General features: G+C 30.9%; 2 protein-coding genes and 1 long non-coding RNA gene across 3 annotated transcripts; all 3 read right to left on the reverse strand.

Moving 5' to 3' along the window:
• Positions 1-8,129: 8,129 nt before the first annotated feature.
• LOC113389277 lies at positions 8,130-9,250 on the reverse strand. The gene is made up of 2 exons (XM_026626327.1): positions 9,000-9,250; positions 8,130-8,628 (listed from the first exon to the last, which is right to left on the reverse strand). The coding sequence occupies exons 1-2, from the start codon at positions 9,248-9,250 to the stop codon at positions 8,130-8,132; spliced, it is 750 nt and encodes a 249-aa protein (XP_026482112.1).
• A 1,310-nt stretch (positions 9,251-10,560) lies between these two features.
• Positions 10,561-11,817, reverse strand: LOC113389278 (zinc finger protein OZF-like; the record flags this gene model as incomplete). The annotated part of the gene is made up of 1 exon (XM_026626328.1): positions 10,561-11,817. A coding segment is annotated over exon 1 (1,257 nt), but the record flags the coding sequence as incomplete, so codon positions are not given.
• A 995-nt stretch (positions 11,818-12,812) lies between these two features.
• LOC113389244 lies at positions 12,813-14,116 on the reverse strand. Its single transcript, XR_003368234.1, has 3 exons — positions 13,848-14,116; positions 13,671-13,769; positions 12,813-13,585 (listed from the first exon to the last, which is right to left on the reverse strand). It is a non-coding gene; the product is annotated as an uncharacterized LOC113389244 (long non-coding RNA).
• Between the last annotated feature and the right edge of the window lie 5,299 nt (positions 14,117-19,415).

The raw sequence follows: 19,415 nt of genomic DNA on the forward strand, positions 1-19,415 counted from the left end.
CCGTTTTCTTGTAATTAAATGTTGAAAAAAAGTGTTTAAATTTCGTCCACATTTAAGCTCATCCTACCGAACGATTTTGAAAAATCAAAAACTGTTCGAAGATATCATTTGGGAATGATGCTGATTAATTTTAGGTGAAAATCTACCGAGCCGTTTTCTTGTAATTAATGTTGAAAAAAAAGTGTTAAATTTCGTCCACATTTAAGCTCATCCTACCGAACCGATTTTGAAAAATCAAAAACTGTTCGAAAGATATCATTTGGGAATGATGCTGATTAATTTTAGGTGAAAATCTACCGAGCCGTTTTCTTGTAATTAAATGTTAAAAAAAAGTGTTAAATTTCGTCCAATTTTAAGCTTATCCCTACCGAACCGATTTGAAAAATCAAAAACTGTTCGAAAGATATCATTTGGGAATGATGCTGATTAATTTTAGGTGAAAATCTAACGAGCCGTTTTCTTGTAATTAAATGTTAAAAAAGTGTTAATTTTCGTCCACATTTAAGCTTATCCTACCGAACCGATTTTGAAAAATCAAAAAACTGTTCGAAAAAGATATCATTAGGGAATGATGCTGATTAATTTTAGGTGAAAATCTACCGAAGCCGTTTCTTGTAATAAATGTTGAAAAAAGTGTTAAATTTCGTCCACATTTGAGCTCATCCTACCGAACCGATTTTGAAAAATCAAAAACTGTTCGAAAGATATCATTTGGGAATGATGCTGATTAATTTTAGGTGAAAATCTACCGAGCCGTTTCTTGTTATTAACTGTTGAAAAAAAGTTTTAAATTTCGTCCACATTTAGCTTATCCTACCGAAACGATTTTGAAAAATCAAAAACTGTTCGAAAGATATCATTAGGGAATGATGCTGATTAATTTTAGGTGAAAATCTACCGAGCCGTTTTCTTGTAATTAAATGTTTGAAAAAACGTGTTAAATTTTCGTCCACATTTGAGCTCATCCTACCGAACCGATTTTGAAAAATCAAAAACTGTTCGAAAGATATCATTTGGGAATGATGCTGATTAATTTTAGGTGAAAATCTACCGAGCCGTTTTCTTGTAATTAACTGTTAAAAAAAAAATTTAAGCCTTTTTTCATGGAACTTTTTTTGGCGATATACATCATGGTCTTATAGAACTTACTGTAATTATTACGGCCTTACACAAGTAGTTTAATTTTAAAAATTCGTCAAACTTTGCTAAAATTATTATCGTTTTTTTAAAAGTAGGATTGATGAAGTATATTATTTACACTTTTTTTTGATTAAGTCGATTATTTACACATATCGGGAAGTTCATGTAATTTGCCTCAAGGCTAAATATCAAACCAACTAGTTACATTTATGTTCCCATCCCATCACTATAATATATATGTATACATATATATATATATATATATATATTTACTAGCTGACCCGGCAAACGTCGTTTAAGCACAACAAAATTCTAGAAAATGATTAGAATTATAACTAGTTGGTATTTTGCCTTGAGGCAAGTTATATGAACTTCCCGATATGCGTAAATAATCGAAATAATTTATGAGTAGTTAAAAGTATTCGAAGTGGATTTATTACACACAATTGAATACGAACGAACACGTTAACTCAGAGTAATGGCAAATTTTCAAAAATCAAATAATTTTATAATTGAACTAGTTTCCGTATTACTATAATGGTTTAGTATGTTCTAAGTACTCGCTGTAGTTATACCAAGTAAATTGCCTAATATTAATTTTAACTAACGTCAAAAAAATTACTCATTTTCTCAAACTTTGATGAATTTTTAAAATTAAACTACTTGTTGTATGGCCGTAATATTTACGTAAGTTCTATAAGACCATAATATATCTCGTCAAAAAAATTCTATAAAAATCGGCTTAAATTTTTTTTATTCAACAGTTAATTACAAGAAAACGGCTCGGTAGATTTTTACCTAAAACTATCCAGTAGAGTGAAGTAGTGAACCTGGACAGACGTGGGCCACCCATAGACCTTATACAATTTCTATAAGTAGTATTGTATAAGGTCTATGGGGCCACCAGGTTGGAGTGGGCCAGCAGAATAACTCTAAGACTAGTGACATGTATGTCGAACCGCGCACATATTTATCATATTCTGATACTTGCTCAATTTTAAAAAGCATTTGGAGGTTATAAATCTAATCTTGCACTGTACAAAAACACGCTAAGAATTTCGTTGAGAAAGTTTTTAGCGTCGTACGCTCTTACGTGATATATCATCGAATTTTTACGAGAAAAATACTAGTAAATGTGCAATTTCTTTTTTATTATTTATTCATAATTAGCAATCAGAATACATATCCTATAAGCTAATGTGTGACGTATACACAAAAAATAAAAAATTAAATAAATTATTTAAAATAAACGTAAATAAATATAAATAAATAAAGAAGTAAAAAAAATAAAAAGATACAAAAACAAAGATTATAAATAAATACAAATAATATAATTATAAGCAAATTAAGAAAAATAAGTACGTTAGGATGCCTCCATTGAGTTAATCCTAAGTAGAGAAAGTCAGGCAGAGATTACATGGTCAGGTCAGTAGGCCATTTTCTTTTGAGACTTCGGCTTGTATTTTCATTCACAAGTGGTTTTAGTAGTTTATTGGTATGTATTGCGATTTTGTTAAGATGCGTGCAGACGTTTTCCTTAGTGACGTCTTTTATATATAGTATTTTTAAGTCCTTATGTATCATATGCTTATTTACAAACCATGGAGCGTCGACTAGAGTTCTGAGTATTTTATTTTGCATTCTCTGCATCTTGGCTATATGTGATTTGCTAGCGCATCCCCACAGTTTTATGCCGTACGCCCACACCGGTTTCAACACTGAATTGTAGATTAAAACTTTGTTATACAGTGAAAGTTTTGACTTTCTACCTAAAAGCCAATTTAACTAATTGCATTTTTTATTTGCTGTATTTTATTGTTTATATGTAATCTCCAGGTGAGCTTAGAATCTAAGTGCAGGCCTAGGTACTTGATAACGTTGTTTTCGGGAATTTCGTCGCTATCAAGCGTTACTTTTGGACAGCTTTGTTTCCTGAGCGTGAATGTTATATGTTGTGATTTTGTTTGATTTATTTTTATTTTCCAGTTTTTGGACCATTCATTTATTTATCAAGATGATTTTGGAGTTTAAAAGTTGCATCGGTTGGATCTTGCGCAACTGCCAAAACAGCAATATCATCCGCAAACATGCAGCAGGTGGTGTTTCTCAATGTGGGAAAGTCATTAGTATAAATAAGGCAAAAGAATGGCCCCAAAACACTGCCCTGGGAGACTCCTGCTATCATTACTTTCGGCTCAGTTGTAGTATCGCCAACCTTGACTTGAAATTTTCTGCGAGTAAGGTAGGACTCGAAAAACATCTTGTATGATGGCAATAAATTTCCGGTTTTGTATTAGAGAAGGCCTTCATGCTAAACTTTGTCAAATGCTTGGCTCACGTTTATGAAAGCAGCAGAGCAGTATTTGCTGCCTTCCCTTGAAAAGCTTTATTAATAGTGTCCACTATTGGATGGCACTGTTAGGTTAGTAGTCCTTGTGATGTTTGCTAGCAGAAGTCTTTCGAATATTTTAGATGTTATTGGAAGCAGGCTTATTGGTCTATATGAAATGACTTTGTTCGGATCTTTTTCTACCTTTGGGATCATTTTAACCGTAGAGGTTTTGAATAATATCAACCAATAATTGAGTCTAAGAATTGCGTTAAAGATGTAAGAGAGTAAAATAAATCCTTCTCTGGGGTGTTCTTTAAGCATTATGCTTGAAATTGAATCTATACGCACAGCTTTTTTGTTTTTAAGGCGTTTAATTTCATTATAAACACATTTCACGGTGAAGAATCTAGTTCTGTTATAGTTCACAGTATAATATTTTTATTAATTAATCGTACGTCTTATTTACTTATTTTTATCTCTTCAGTCATAATGCCTCCTAAGAAAACAGAAAACTCCAAAAAAGTGGTGAATTATGAACAGTTGATTATTGCTTTGAAGGAAGTGAAAATAAATAAAATATCGAAGATTGTTGCTTCAGCTGTTACCAACGTTAGCAGATTGTCTTCTCAACGCCTCAATACATCCCCTAAAAACAGAAAAGTCGCGGCAGAAGCAGCACCGGATCAAAAATTGCAAGTACCAGCGAAAGTTTCCAAGAAGACCAATACTTCATAATAAGCTGTGAAAAAGGCAAAAAATGAAATTCCACGATTTCTTCAAGTGAAGACAACGATTTTGTCATGATTTTCAATAGATTGATATTGGCATAGCTCTCAAAACTAGTTGGTTTGGTATTTAGCCTTGAGGCAAGTTACATGAACTTCCCGATAAGTGTAATTAATCGACTTAATCAATAAAAACTAAATTAATTTATGAGTGATTAAAGTATTCCGAGTGGATTTATTACACATAATTGAAAACGAACGAAAACGTTAACTCGGAGTATTTTCTAAAAGCAAATTTTCAAAAATCAATAATTTTTTAATCGGACCAGTTTCCGTAGGACTGTAATGGTTTAGTATGTTCATTAAAACCAAGTACTCTATCGTTATACCAAGTAAAATCGTCAAATTTTAATTTTAACAAACGTCAAAAAAACTACTTATTTTCTTAAACTTTGATGATTTTTTTAAATTAAACTACTTGTCGTAAGGTCGTAATATTCCAATAAGTTGTATAAGATCATGATATACGAGTATATCGTGATCGTATATCACCAAAAAACGTTTCATAAAAATCGGGTCAAATGTTTTTTTCGACAACGAATTACAAGAAAACGGCTCGGTAGATTTTCACCTAAAACTAATCAGTATCATTCCCAACTTATATCTTTCGAACAGTTTTTGATTTTTTAAAATCGATTCGGTAGTATGAGCTTAAATGTGGACGAAAAGTTTAACACTTTTTTTCAAATTACAAAGAAACGGCTTGGCAGATCGTCGCACAAAACTGACAAACGATAGTCCTGATCATGATACATCAAATGGCTTTTAAATTTCTGAAATCGGTTCAGGCATTTTTGAGAAAACGTCGATGAAAGGTCTAATTTTGACAAATGACAAAAAAACAATACCAAGTTTTGCAAACTTTGACGAATTTTTAAAGTTAAACCAATTGTCGTAGAGCCGTAATATTTTAGTATGATCTAGAAGACTATGGTATCTACCGTCAAAAAAATAATAATAAAAATCGTCGAAAAAATTTTTTTTAACACTTTATTACAAGAAAACGGCCCGGCCGATCACTACCAACAACTCATCAGCACGATTCCTAATCAATATCTTTCGAACGGTTTTTGAATTTTCTAGATCGATTCAGAACTGCAGGCTAAAACGTGGACGAAAAATTTTTCACTTTTCTGCTATTTACAAAGAAACGGCTTGGCTGATCGTCGCGCAAAATTGATAAACGCTAGTCCTCATCGAGATACATCGAATGGCTTTTAAATTTTTGAAATCGGTCCAGCCATTATTGAGAAAACGTCGATTTGCGGCAAAATATCTGTTCACACACACACACACACATACTTTTTCCAAATCTGGTCTCATTCGATTCAGAATGACTTGAAACGTCGAGAAAACATAAAATTAGCGAATCGGATTTTTTGATGAAAACATAAACTTCTCCTTCGGGAAGTTAAAAAACTCCTTCGAGTGCGATATGACCAACTGCAACGACTTGACGTGCAACAATTACGCCTAGAATCTGTGCTTGATTGTTGCAAAATGTTTTGTTTTTTAACAATTTTATCATTCCATGTCTGAAATTCTTTTCAGAATTTAAATGAACATTTTTACTGAAGTAACTGTTTTTCAATTTCTACCCTTCATTTGGAGTCAACGATTTTGAATTTTGTAAATTTGACAACAGATTCGTAATCAGCATATTTGAAAACTCTCAGAGTAATAATTTAAAGAATATAGCAGCATTTTTCAGATAAAAATTTGTGTGTCCCACTTTTGCCATTCAAAAACAGAGATACTTCCAACATAATTGCAAGCATCTGCTATGATAAAAAGCATTTTGGAGTACCCTTACAACTACAAAAAAATAAGATTGTTTTTTCATTTTTTACCATTTTACAACCAAAATAAAAACTTGGCCCACTTCAACCAAAAATAAAAACTTGGCCCACGGTTCGGCCGATCGTAGCGCAAAACTGACAAACGATAGTCCTCATCGAGATACATCGAATGACTTTTAAGTTTTTGAAATCGGTCCAGGCCTTTTTGAGAAAACGTGGATTTACGACAAAAAATCTGTTCACATACACACACACATACTTTTTCCAAATTTGGTCTCATTCGATTCAGAATGGCTTGAAACGTCGAGAAAACAGAATATTAGCGAATCGGATTTTTTAATGAAAACAGAAACTTCTCCTTCGGGAAGTTAATTATAAAAATCGTCAAAAAAAATTAACACTTTATTACAAGAAAACGGCCCGGCCGATCTCTACCGAAAATTAATCAGGTCGATTCCCAACCAATATCTTTCGAACAGTTTTTGAATTTTCAGAACTGCGGGCTAAAACGTGGACGAAATATTTTTAACTTTTCTGCTATTTACAGAGAAACGACTTGGCCGATCATCGCACAAAACTGAGAAACGAAAGTCCTCATCAAGATACATCGAATAATTATACAATTTTGAAATCAGTTTAGGCGTTTTTGAGAAAACGTTGATATAAGATAAAAAATCTGTTTACATTCACATACTTTTTCCAAATTTGGTCTCATGCGATTCAGAATGGCTTGAAACGTCGAGAAAACAAAATTAGCAAATTTTTCTATGAAAACATAAACTTCTTCGGGAAGTTATAAAATGCTATTTGGTGGTCAAAAATTATCATTAGACATATGCACATCGAATAGAGATTTTAACTAGCCTTAAGGCAAATTGCTGAAACTTCCCGTACCGTAACAAAATGTTCTAGGAATATTAAATGTTTTAAAATATATTATTATAAATATATTTATAAATATATTGTAACATTGTCTAATATTTATATAAAAATTATAGAAACTAAATTGCAAAGTTGAAATTATTTTGTTTAAAGTATATTAGAACTTTAGTCAGAATTTTTAAAATCTTTTGAAAAAAAAAATTGAAACAAAACTCTTTTTTTTCTAAAAGCAATGATTTTGTTAAAACAAGCAGAAAGTTCTTTGAATCATTCAAATCGGACGCTTAGTTCACTCAAAAACTGTTATTTTTGCACATTTAGCTCTGTATGTTCGAAATGGCTGGACCTGCCTTTGCCAAAAACTGATCAGCACATCTCCCTATCAATAGGAATCGAATGTGTTTTAGATCATTCAAATCGGATGCTCCATTCTCTCGAAAACTGGATTTCTATTTTCTACACTATTTGCTCCGTATCTCTGTAATGGCTGGACCTGCTTTTGCCAAAAACTAATCAGCGCGATCCCTATCAATAGGAATCGAATGTTTTTTGAACCATTCAAATCGATTGATCAGTGCGCCCGTGGACGAAAAATGTTCAGAAACCTCTCAAACGTGACGATATGCATCAGAAATTTTCATTTTCGATTTTTGGCCCATTACTATAACTACCCTACGGGAAGTTAATATTAAGCCCAAACTCTTGTATACTTTTTAAGGGGTACCAAAGTTTATATTTATATAATTCAAAACGAATGTCTTCAGTCAATGTCTGACAGTAAGTCAATCAACCAATTTGAATATGGGTTTCATAATTTTCAAGAAATTTTAAAATTTATAAATCAAAAATTTCTAAATTCTTCAAACAATCTAATTTTTTCAGTTTTCAAAAAAATTTAAATTTCGGCACGAGAGATCCAGGTATTTGCCTTATGGCACGATGCCTTGTACCACTAGTTATAACTGTGGCGATATCAAGCAGGCTGATTTTTTATTTGTAAAAAAACGATGGGACATGTCATGTTTATTTTTGATATCGAAATATTTTTATAGTTAATAAATTTATATTTTTTTATTATGTTGGGAGTTTCTAATTAAATATATTATCATAATCATTACTACTCCCACATTGGTGACCCCGACGTGATGTAAATGCGGCGTGAGTTATTTGGGCGTTTGTCACTAGTCGCCATTAATGACCGCCCGTATCGTTTCCCGACTTAAAATTACATGGCGATATACACCTCCTCGCATGACTTCCGTAGCGTCTATGAAACCGACATAAGTTATCTTGTCGTCTTCTAAACGACACTTCCTTCTTATGATACATTTGAAGCTTATCCAAACGCTTTGAAACAGCTTCAATATCTTGACGCATTTGACGCAGATCAGCATTCTTTGTTTCAATCTCAGAGGTTTGTGCATCTGTAATCACAGCTACACGTTGCTGTGAATGGCTAATAAATAAGCGGTCAGCTAGTTCACCTACCTCTTGTATTGACTGTGCTCCAGAAGCAATCTCCAAAAATGGTTGAATTTCCACTGGAAGTCTGGATAACCATATTGCTTTAACTGCGTTATCGGTCATCGAAGTCCCGACTAAAGTCCTCAAATGACGTAGGTATTGAGAAGGCGTCCTATCACCCAAATCTACATCAGACATAAACAACTGCAACTTTGCCACACACTCCCTGCCCAGTGTTGATCTCACAGTTTAAAAAAAAATACAGGGAAACACGTTACAAAAATGTGGTGGGAAAGCAGATTATAGCAGACCAGTGTTGTAATACTGGTCAATTACAAATTTCCATGTTTCGTCAGCAGATCCACCGTATGTGGTGATTTGACCTGCCATCAACTCCATATTCTGCATAATGTTCTCGATCTAATGGGTATTAGTTATATCAGAATAACTTAATGTTTAGAATGCATAATTTATGGGTACAGTTTCCATTTCTGCAAGTGTTGCATTCGTATCTGATGAGTTCCGATCAGAGAAAGAAGTTGGCTCTTTATCCAAATCAGGATCATTGGTTTCTTTGACTTCTCCGAAGTGCCTAACCTTGAAATTAACGTAGCCTTCAAAGTAGAATAAGGCTTCTCTTCAGGCTCATTGATTATCAAATCTCGCACTTCGGTTGAATGTCTAATATCCAACCTGGTAACCAATAATGCATATTTCACCTTCTCATCGTGGATATTGGAAGATGCGAATGCCTTCTCTACCAAAGCAAACCAAAGTTCCAAGTCATTTGGAATAAATTCAGGAATGTGCAGTTTGTGGCAGCTAAAATGTCCGTGTTGGCGCGGCATAATATCACGTCGGGGTCACCACTATCGGAAATCAAACACTTTTCCGATTATAAAATATTTATTCATTTATGCCGTGATAAATTTCATAAATTTATCTGAACCAAAACTTTACATAGTTCAAAAACAAATGATCCAACAAAAACCCATGTCAATTATTATTTTTGTCTCGCTTACTAAAATTGACGCGACCTGCCAATCTCCCACATAACTAATTATTAAAAATAGCAGGTTAGGATGCGAATTTTTATAAAAAATGAGTCTCAAAATGCTAATTCATTGTTAACCTGATATTATTATTAGTTTTGGTGTTATTATCACATTGCTGAAATTTGTTTTAAAAGATCTTGTTGATTTGTTATTGTTAATTTAAATATGATTATTGATTTACTTGTTGTTATGCATAATAGGTATTTTATAAATTTATATGTTAACGTGATTAGCGAACAAATTATAAAATTAATTTAACGAAGGATATTACACAAAGTTAAGGACTCTTCATACCAAAATTTATATTCTGGTATTAAAATTAGACTATCTGATATAAATAACAACCAATTTGTTTAAATTTTAATAGCACATGACTACAATTATTAGAATTAAAAGATAATTTTAATCATTTTCCAAACTGATTAATTTCCTTACTTATTAACAAAATTTTTAACTGATTTGTTAACTCCAATGGTTTATAATTCTATAGCTCGTAAAACACGAATAAAAGATAGTTGAAAAAAATTATAAAATATAAAATAAATGCATATTACATGATGTGTACTGTATATTTTATACTATTTATACAATATATATACATACATACATATATATATATATATATATATATATATATTAAGACATATTTACAAATAATTAAATTCAATTTAACAGATATGTTTATATTTTATTTATTTTCATCACGCTTTTGACTATGAAGTGTACATGTTTCCTTAAATCTCTTGATTGAACTAATCCCTTATTGCATATTTCAAATTTTGAAGAACGCTCTCCATAATTGAAAGCATGAAACTGTTCAGACTACTTAATAATATGAATGTTTTGTTGCATTTACTGCATTCACAGAGGCGTAAATCAACATGTGACTTTTGAGATGACCTAATAATAGTCTGAATGTCTTATTGCATATGTTGCATTCATTGGTGCTCACCACTGTGAATGAGCATGTGTCTTTTCATAGCACATTTTTGTTTGAATGTCTTATTGCATATAATGCATTCGTGGGGGCTCTCGCCACTATGAATTAGCATGTGAATTTTCAAACTACCTATTTGTGTGAATGTCTTATTGCATATGTTGCATTCATGGGGGCGCTCACCACTGTGAATGATCATGTGTCTCATCAGATTCCATTTTTTTTTGAATGTCTTATTGCATGTAATGCATTCATGGGGGTGCTTACCACTGTGAATGACCATGTGTCTTTTCAGATCACATTTTTGTTTGAATGTCTTATTGCATATAATGCATTGGTGGGGGTGCTTACCACTGTGAATGACCATGTGTCTTTTCAAATCACATTTTTGTTTGAATGTCTTATTGCATATAATGCATTCATGGGGGCTCTCACCACTATGAATTAGCATGTGAATTTTCAAACTACCTATTTGTGTGAATGTCTTATGGCATATGTTGCATTCATGGGGGCGCTCACCACTGTGAATGAGCATGTGTCTTATCAGATTCCGTTTTTGTTTGAATGTCTTATTGCATATAATGCATTCATGGTGGTGCTCACCACTGTGAATGAGCATGTGTCTTATCAGATAACTTTTCTGTGAGAATGTCTTATTGCATATGTTGCATTCATGGGGGCGCTCATCACTGTGAGTGAACAAGTGATTTTTCAAATTATCTAACCGGGTGAAAGTCTTATTGCATATACTGCATTCATGGAAACTCTTCGCACTGTGAATGAGCATGTGTTTTTTCAGATTACAATTTTGTGTAAATGCCTTATTGCAAATACTGCATTCATGGGCACGCTCACCACTGTGAATGAGCATGTGTCTTTTCAGATCACATTTTTGTTTGAATGTCTTATTGCATATATTGCATTCATGGAAACTCTTTGCACTGTGAATAAACATGTGACTTTTCAAAGTGTCCAATTTTTTGAATGTATGACTGCAAATTTTGCATTGAAAAAGATGGACTTCAGAATGTGTATTCATGTGTGATTTTAACCCTTCTGATAGTTCGTAAGTGTTATTACAGATTTTGCATTCGAATCGGCTTTCTTTGCTATTACTAGGAATGTGATCGACCACATGCTCTTCTAATTGGTGTGATTCGGCAAATGATCGATTACAAATGTCACATTTATAAGCTGATGTCTCGAATAATTCCTGTTTAACTTCTTCTTTTATAGTCACCTCGGAATTCATAAACCTTTCTAAACAAGTTTCATAATCCTCAGTACACGATTCAGATTTAACAATATCATCAAGAACATTAAATTCATCCTCAACTTCGGGTTTAATATCTTCTACTGAATATTCTGATGGTTCAATTTTAATTGCCTGATCATTTATGGACATAATTGTTTCTTCTGACATTTTTAAGTATTTTCAATGTATTTTCAAATGTACTCACTAATTTCACAAATTTCACAAATGTACTCACTGACGACTATTTACGAAAATAGTCGTAAGCTAAATAATAATTTAGTTTAATCAAAACTCTTTTTCTGGCAATGATTTTAACTGAATAAGTGAATATTGACATTTGAAGCATAGGGTATATTTGTAGAAAGATGAGACATTTATCAAATCGCTTTGATATTTAACAAGTGGCGCGTCTTTTCGAATATTCTATGTTTTAACCCATAGATAAATAAGCATTTATCCATAGATAAAAGAAGAGTATATAGATCGCTCTCTCGGGCCATATTTCGTTGCCACATTCCTGTGTTAGTTGAAGCCCCGCGCTACAGATGGCACTAGTCGCCTGAACGGGTGCGTATAAAAAATACTATAGAAATGAACCAAAATTATATGGACCGTTTTAATTCAAAATTTAAAAAAAGAAAAATTGAAAAAAAAAAATTTTTTGAAGCATTTATTTTTCACAAAAACATTCTACATTATATCTACATAGTTCTCTTTATAAACAATGCACACATAGCATAAAAATGTACATAAATATACACATTATCCACAATGTATATATATATATATATATATATATATATATATATATAACATTATATATGATTATAATAGATGGTAGTAAGCTGTAAAAACTATGTGCGAAAAGCATAAAAATGTACTTAAATGTACACGCTATCCACAATGTATATATATATATATATACAAATATATATATATATATATATATATATATATATATACATATATATATATATATATATATATATGTGTGTGTAATATCATTTTAGCATATCAGCCTTTCAAGCTGAGCACAAAAAGAATAGAAATGTACATGAATGTATATATTATTTATATATATACATATACATATATAACCACAATTCTTTGATTGATATTGATTCAGATCAATATATAACCAATATATATATATATATATATATATATATATTTACATATATATTTATTTTGATTAACATTAAGTTACATAATATCTATGATGTACAGTCTCTATTTGGGAATCTTTTCTGCGCTATTGTTAATGTGCATTCAAATGTTTGTTCAAAATGTCATTATTATCATTGTCTTAAAGAAAAACAACAATCATTGATATTATTATAACAGTACTTAATAGTTTTCTTATAGCATCTACAATAAGACATTTTAGAGTAAAGCTATTGACATCTCTTTCAGAATAGTCAAATGCAATAAGCAAGTGCACATTAAGGGTGTTTTATCCCTTTGCTTTTTAGAATTTTATCATTAATCATGATTATACTTTGCCTGTCATTTGACAGTTCCTGAAAATCTATACAATGTGATTCCCTTTATCATCATTAAACAACACAGATAATAATATTTCTTGTAATATCAAAATGAAATTATTAATACTTAAAAACTTTTCCTGTGACATAGCCAAACCTAAATTAACCTTTGCACTAGCTAGAATTTCACCATTAATTGAGAATTTCCTTTCACTTACGATTATATCATTAGTGTTTTTAGTATGTTCTCCAAACTGACTTAATATATAATTACGAGTCGTACTGTTCAATATTAGTGGGAGATCAGCAAAGATTTCAGCACATTTCAGACTTCATTCTTATTGTTTTTTCCTGTGTATTCATTCATCTCATATCAATACTTGTACACTTGTGAATGTGTTTAGTAAACCGTCTAAACATTTTACATTTGAACGTATTTTCCTTTTATACTGCTGAAAAAATCGATGTAGAATTATTAGTTATGATCCTACATTATTAGAACAAGATTAATTTATATTTAGTTATTTAATAACATACCTTTCAGAGAGCTGACAGGAATTCTCTCTGTCTATTTATAACCTTAAAATTTCTAGTATTGATATAGTTAAATGTCTCAATTATTTCTGAATTATTAAACTGTAATGAAAAATCATATCAGAATAGTACAATCAAATGAAAGTAATTCGAAGTATGCATATTAATAAAAGTACTCACTTAGATTGAAAGCCGGCAAATATTATTACTTATTTTACTTTTACTTCGTCGTTTCTCGCTGGAACTACATAATACATGCATTTTTCTTGGTATTTCTTCATCGTTAAACAATGCACTTCGACAGCTTATTTGTTTTTTACTCTAACAAGCATTTATTATATTGTCTAGGTTATCTCTCCATGAAAAATTTATTACAATGGACGCCATGTTTAATTTAAGTATCTGTCATATGTCAAATTCTATTTCAAAGTGAAAAAAAAAAAAAAAAAAAAAACAAGCGCGACCGGCGGCAGGGGCTCTAACTAAACTCGGGTTACAGACGTTTGTTCCGAGATTACCGGCCATGCATTTATCCCTAGACAATAATAAAATATACATTAGAAAGAGATTTAACTTAAGAGACAGACTAATTTTATCTAAACCTTAAATTAAAATATTGCATATTAATTTAAGGTTTAGATATAATTAGTCTGTCTCTTTAGTTAAATCGCTTTCTTTTTATTTTTGCTCCATGTATATTTAGTTTTTAACGTCACTTTCTGTTTTTTTTTCAAAATTGTAGAACCTCTTCTTTTATCTATGTGTAGAACCGCTGACGATGACGTAGAATTTTACGTATGGAAACATATGGAACTAGTGGGGCGCATGGCATCGTGCCTTAAGGCAAATTGCTGGAACTTCCCGTACCAAAAATTATTTTTTTTTTGAAAAGATTAACATTTTTTAAAAAAATTTACTCTAAAAAAATAGATTTTTGAGGAACTATATAAATTTTTGACAAAAGTTTTTGTTGAAAAATTTATTTTGAAATATTTTGGAAATTTTGAACTTTTTTTCAAAGCAATCGTACTGCTTTTGCATAGAGACTAAATATCGAAGCGCGTAAGCGCCGCGTCGCTGTCTAACGCATAAGCATTGGTACGGAACCCATAGGAATGTTAACAAAATGTATACTCATTGTTAAAATCTCTATAAAATATCTGATAATTTGATGTGCATATGTCTAATGTCTAATGATTATTGTTGACCGCCAAATGTTATTTTTTTTTACTTTTTTTACTAGATCTCCGAAACCGCTAGACCTAATTTCATAAAAATTTCATCAAATCTTCATCTTGATAATGCAAGTAAAATGTTTTTGAATTATTCAAATTGCTTCATCCCGATTCCCGAAATCGTCGACGAAAATTTGTATCTGAACACACACAAATGCACGCACACACACACATACACACACATACATCAATTTTCTCTAAGGTATGCCAATATATTCAGAAACCTTTGAAACGTAAAGATATATAAAAATTTTCATTTTCGATTTTTGTGCGATTACTATAACTTACCCTACGGAAAGTTAATTATAAATAAATCAATTTATCACCTCCAGAACATTAACAATCGTCATTTCATTTCGAATCAAATTTCAAAAAAAAAAAAATAGTTGCCAAATTTCCACAAAATTGAAAAAGTGCATAGTCACAGTCTAAACGCATTTGCAAATAATTCTGTGCGATATTTTCACTTATACTGTGCTCAGCTTGGCGGCATTTTCACATTTTTCAATAATTTTCACAAAATTGGAAAAGTGCTCCAGTACAGTCTAAACGCACTTGGGTAAACATTTGTACCAGAGTGGCGCTTAGACTGTGCTTAGCTTGGGTGATTTTTTGAATTTTTAGTCCAAAATTATAAAAAAATTTTTTTGAAAAAAAATTAGAAACAAAAATTTTTTTTTTCCAAAATCAATTGTTTTGTTGAAAAAAGCAGAAAGTTCTTTGAATCATTTAAATCGGACGCTTAGTTCTCTCAAAAACAGCCATTTTTTTTAAATTTAGCTCTGTAACTCCGAAACCTCTGGGCCTACCTTTGCCAAAAACTAATCAGCACATCTCCCTATCAATAGGAATCGAGTGTTTTTTAAACCATTCAAATCGGTTGATCCGTTCTCTCAAAAATTCGCTTTCTATTTTTTGCACTCTTTGCTCCATATCTCCGTAACGGCTGGACCTGCCTTTGCTAAAAACTAATCAGCACATCTCCCTATCAATAGGAATCGAATGTTTTTTAAACCATTCAAATCGGTTGATCCGTGCGCCCGAAAACGTGGACGAAAAAAAGCGGACATACAAAACACACACACACACACACACACACACACATCCATTTTTTCTGAAGTATGCCAAAATGTTCAGAAACCTTCAAAACGTCGAGAAATGTAAAAAATTTTGATTTCGATTTTTGGACGATTACTATAACTTACCCTACGGGAAGTTAATAAAAATAAAGATGTTATAAAAAATACAAGAAACTAGTGGGGTGGGTGGCATCGTGCCTTAAGGCAAATTGCTGGAACTTCTCGTACCGTAATATTTGCTTTCGTAGCAAATTTATTTTAATTTTTTATACGTTTCGAGACTAGATGTGTTTCATCATTCAGCTAAAAGAAATTTACATTATAAAGAAAAAGTTTTAAAAAATGAATTTATGTTGGAAAAATTAATTGAAAACAACAATTATACACACCTATATATATATATATATATATATATATATATATATAAAACACCTATAAAACATTGTTTTGCCATAAAAAATATGAATACTAATTGATTGCAAATTGGTATGTAAGTGAAAGGAGCAGCTAACAAAAAACATATGAATGATTTATCCACATCCAAATGTTTCTGGATAATATTAATAGTCTTTGCAAGAACCAACCTAATCTGAAACTGATTCTATTTATATTAATTAGTACGTCTTTGATATATATAATTACCGCGCGTTTGATTAATTCATTAATTTTTGATTTACGAAGTAAAACCCGATAATTCATTTCTAAATTATATTCTTATGTGGCATGCCCAGCGAATTGACTAATATTTATTCTTTAAATTCTTATTTATAGTATATTTTTATGATGCATATATATTACACATACCTATAGTATGCAATTAATATAACTTTGATTCATTGATATTTCATTTCGTACTATATTTCTTAGCAGTAATAATACATATATGTATTAAAATATATTATAAATATTGTTTCATTTTCTGTGTTAATTTGTTTAACGCCAGATCCAACTATAATTTTATATTTTAATTATCGCTACTGCCCCTGACCATGAAACATATATTTATTAAATTGAAATTCAATCAAACACATTTAATTTTATAAACAATACTATTAATTTTTAATAGAAATAAATTTTAAGAATTTCACAAATATATATTGCTTTCTAAATTTTCCATCAATAACTTTCCATCAATTCAAAATTGGCAACATAAAGTTACATAATATTTATTAATTTATTCAGCAAATAATAATATATAACAGCGATGTCCAACCTAAATTACACTTTGGGCCAAAATTTAGGAATATACAAGGCACTGGGCCGCAAAAAATCTGGAAAAACTAGTGGTGCATGGCATCGCGCCTTAAGGCAATTTGATGGAACTTCTCGTACCGTAATATTTGCTTTCGTAGCAAACTTCTCGTAGCTTTAATATTTTTGAAAACTTTGAGAAAATTAAATTTTTGAGAATTTTGAAATTATTGAAAAAATGGACTTTTTTGAAAAAAAAATGTTTTTTTTATATTTTAAAACTGTTTGAAAATCCTTTTTTTCAAAATAATCGTAATATGAACATTTTTTCGGAGATAACTCCCCACGATTACAAGCATAGATAAACAAGTATAAATAGATAGCTATGTCTGGCGATTTGACGTTTCATCGATTGAAGTGCGGAGCTAAGATTATTGATGGCAGCGCATATACATTTTGTAAATTAACCCCTGGTATTACTTCTACATTTGTTTATATAATCAACACAGCGAAAAAATCTGATAAAATTTTAATATTAGAAATAAGAACAAAACATACGGAATACAAAATATATTTTCAAATATATCACAAACATATTTGTGATATATCACAAACTATAAATATATATATATATAACATATTATACAATATAAAATTATAAACAAAACAGAAATTACTGACTAATATCAACTAAAGTATATTACAGACATATATTTAAAGTACCATAAATTAAAGAGAAATAACTTATTAATATTAATTACTAATATATTAAAAACTTAAAAACTAAGAAGAGAAAAGTGCAGGGAATCACAAAACTAAAAGGAATAACAAGTAATGCAAAAATTTAAAAGGATAAAAAGAACAGATAATTTGTTAAAAAGAACAAATACTTTGCAAACAAAGAAGTCCTAAAAACATAAAATATATATATTGATATCGAGTTTGAGTAGTAAATATACCCTGAATTTAAACACTATATTGGGATGCTGCTCAAGTTATTTAGCGAAGAATATTATATCACTAACCCTCAATAGAAATGCATTCAAATATTAGGCATGAGATAGCTTTGCTTTATAAGTCTTCACATTTGCTAACGTAATAAATAAAGTTATTAAATATAACAATATATGAAATGATCTAGTATTACAAGCATATGGACTTATAGACTGGTGAATGACTCGTGAACTAGTGTTGCCCACTTGTCCATAGAGCCGCTAGTCTCCCGTTGTAAGTTGCGTAGACCATTATTTGTCCTTGTCTGTCAAGCGCTATCCATAGAGTATCATATTGCCATCTATTCATTCGATTAATGACCATTACTTTCGGTTGAAGCATGGTTGAAGCTGACTTAGTGTTCAGACTTCCATATTAGCCTTTACAAAAATTATTTTATTTATTTAAATTGAAAATAATAATTTATGCGATTGTTGTTTGTCATGGGGCCGCACAAAAATCGCCATCGGGCCGCTATATATGGCCGATATATAATCTTCAAGTAGACTCACATATAAACGCGGTGTAAACCGATGCATTCAAATATTACAATATAATTATAGATAAGTAAACATGAATATAATCATAGAACAATTAATGTGCTTTGTACTGTTTCAGTGTTGCGTACGCCTCAGCAGAGTAGACCCTCTCTGTACCCAACGTTATCGCTCGAATTGTTCTTAAGTCGTTGCTCTAGATAAGATCAAACTGATTATACGATTCACTTGACAAACATTATTGATATTACTAAAAATATAATATTTTGGCTATAAAATAAAACTTTTAATATACCCTATGTTCTAAATGGAATCTATATGCACACGGTGAGCAAAACAAATTTTAAATCGGTTCAGTATTTTAGGCGTCCATCGCCTAAAATACTGAACTATATATATATATATATATATGAGTGAGTTCTTGAGGGCGATACATCAAACAAAGAAAAGCCAAAGATTTATAAAATAATCTTTATTTCCAAACGTTTCGACATTCAATTTAATGTCATCATCAGTGGATCTAAAAACAGTATGAAAATTAGCATATCTAGGTAATTATAATATATGTGGATTGGTAAAGTAACTATACAATAAGAGAAAAATTAACAAATAGCAACACTTAACAACAAATCAAATATAAAAGATAGGAAAGGTAGTAGAGACTAGAATTAAATAAATAATTAAAAAGTATAGGCAAAAATATTTAAGTACACTCATATAAACTTACGCATATATACATATTTGTACGTACAC

The sequence above is a fragment of the Ctenocephalides felis genome, unplaced genomic scaffold, assembly GCF_003426905.1.
Source record: "Ctenocephalides felis isolate EL2017-DRISC unplaced genomic scaffold, ASM342690v1 CF-g0.4_SCAFFOLD_03573, whole genome shotgun sequence".
NCBI classification, from domain to species: Eukaryota; Metazoa; Arthropoda; class Insecta; order Siphonaptera; family Pulicidae; genus Ctenocephalides; species Ctenocephalides felis.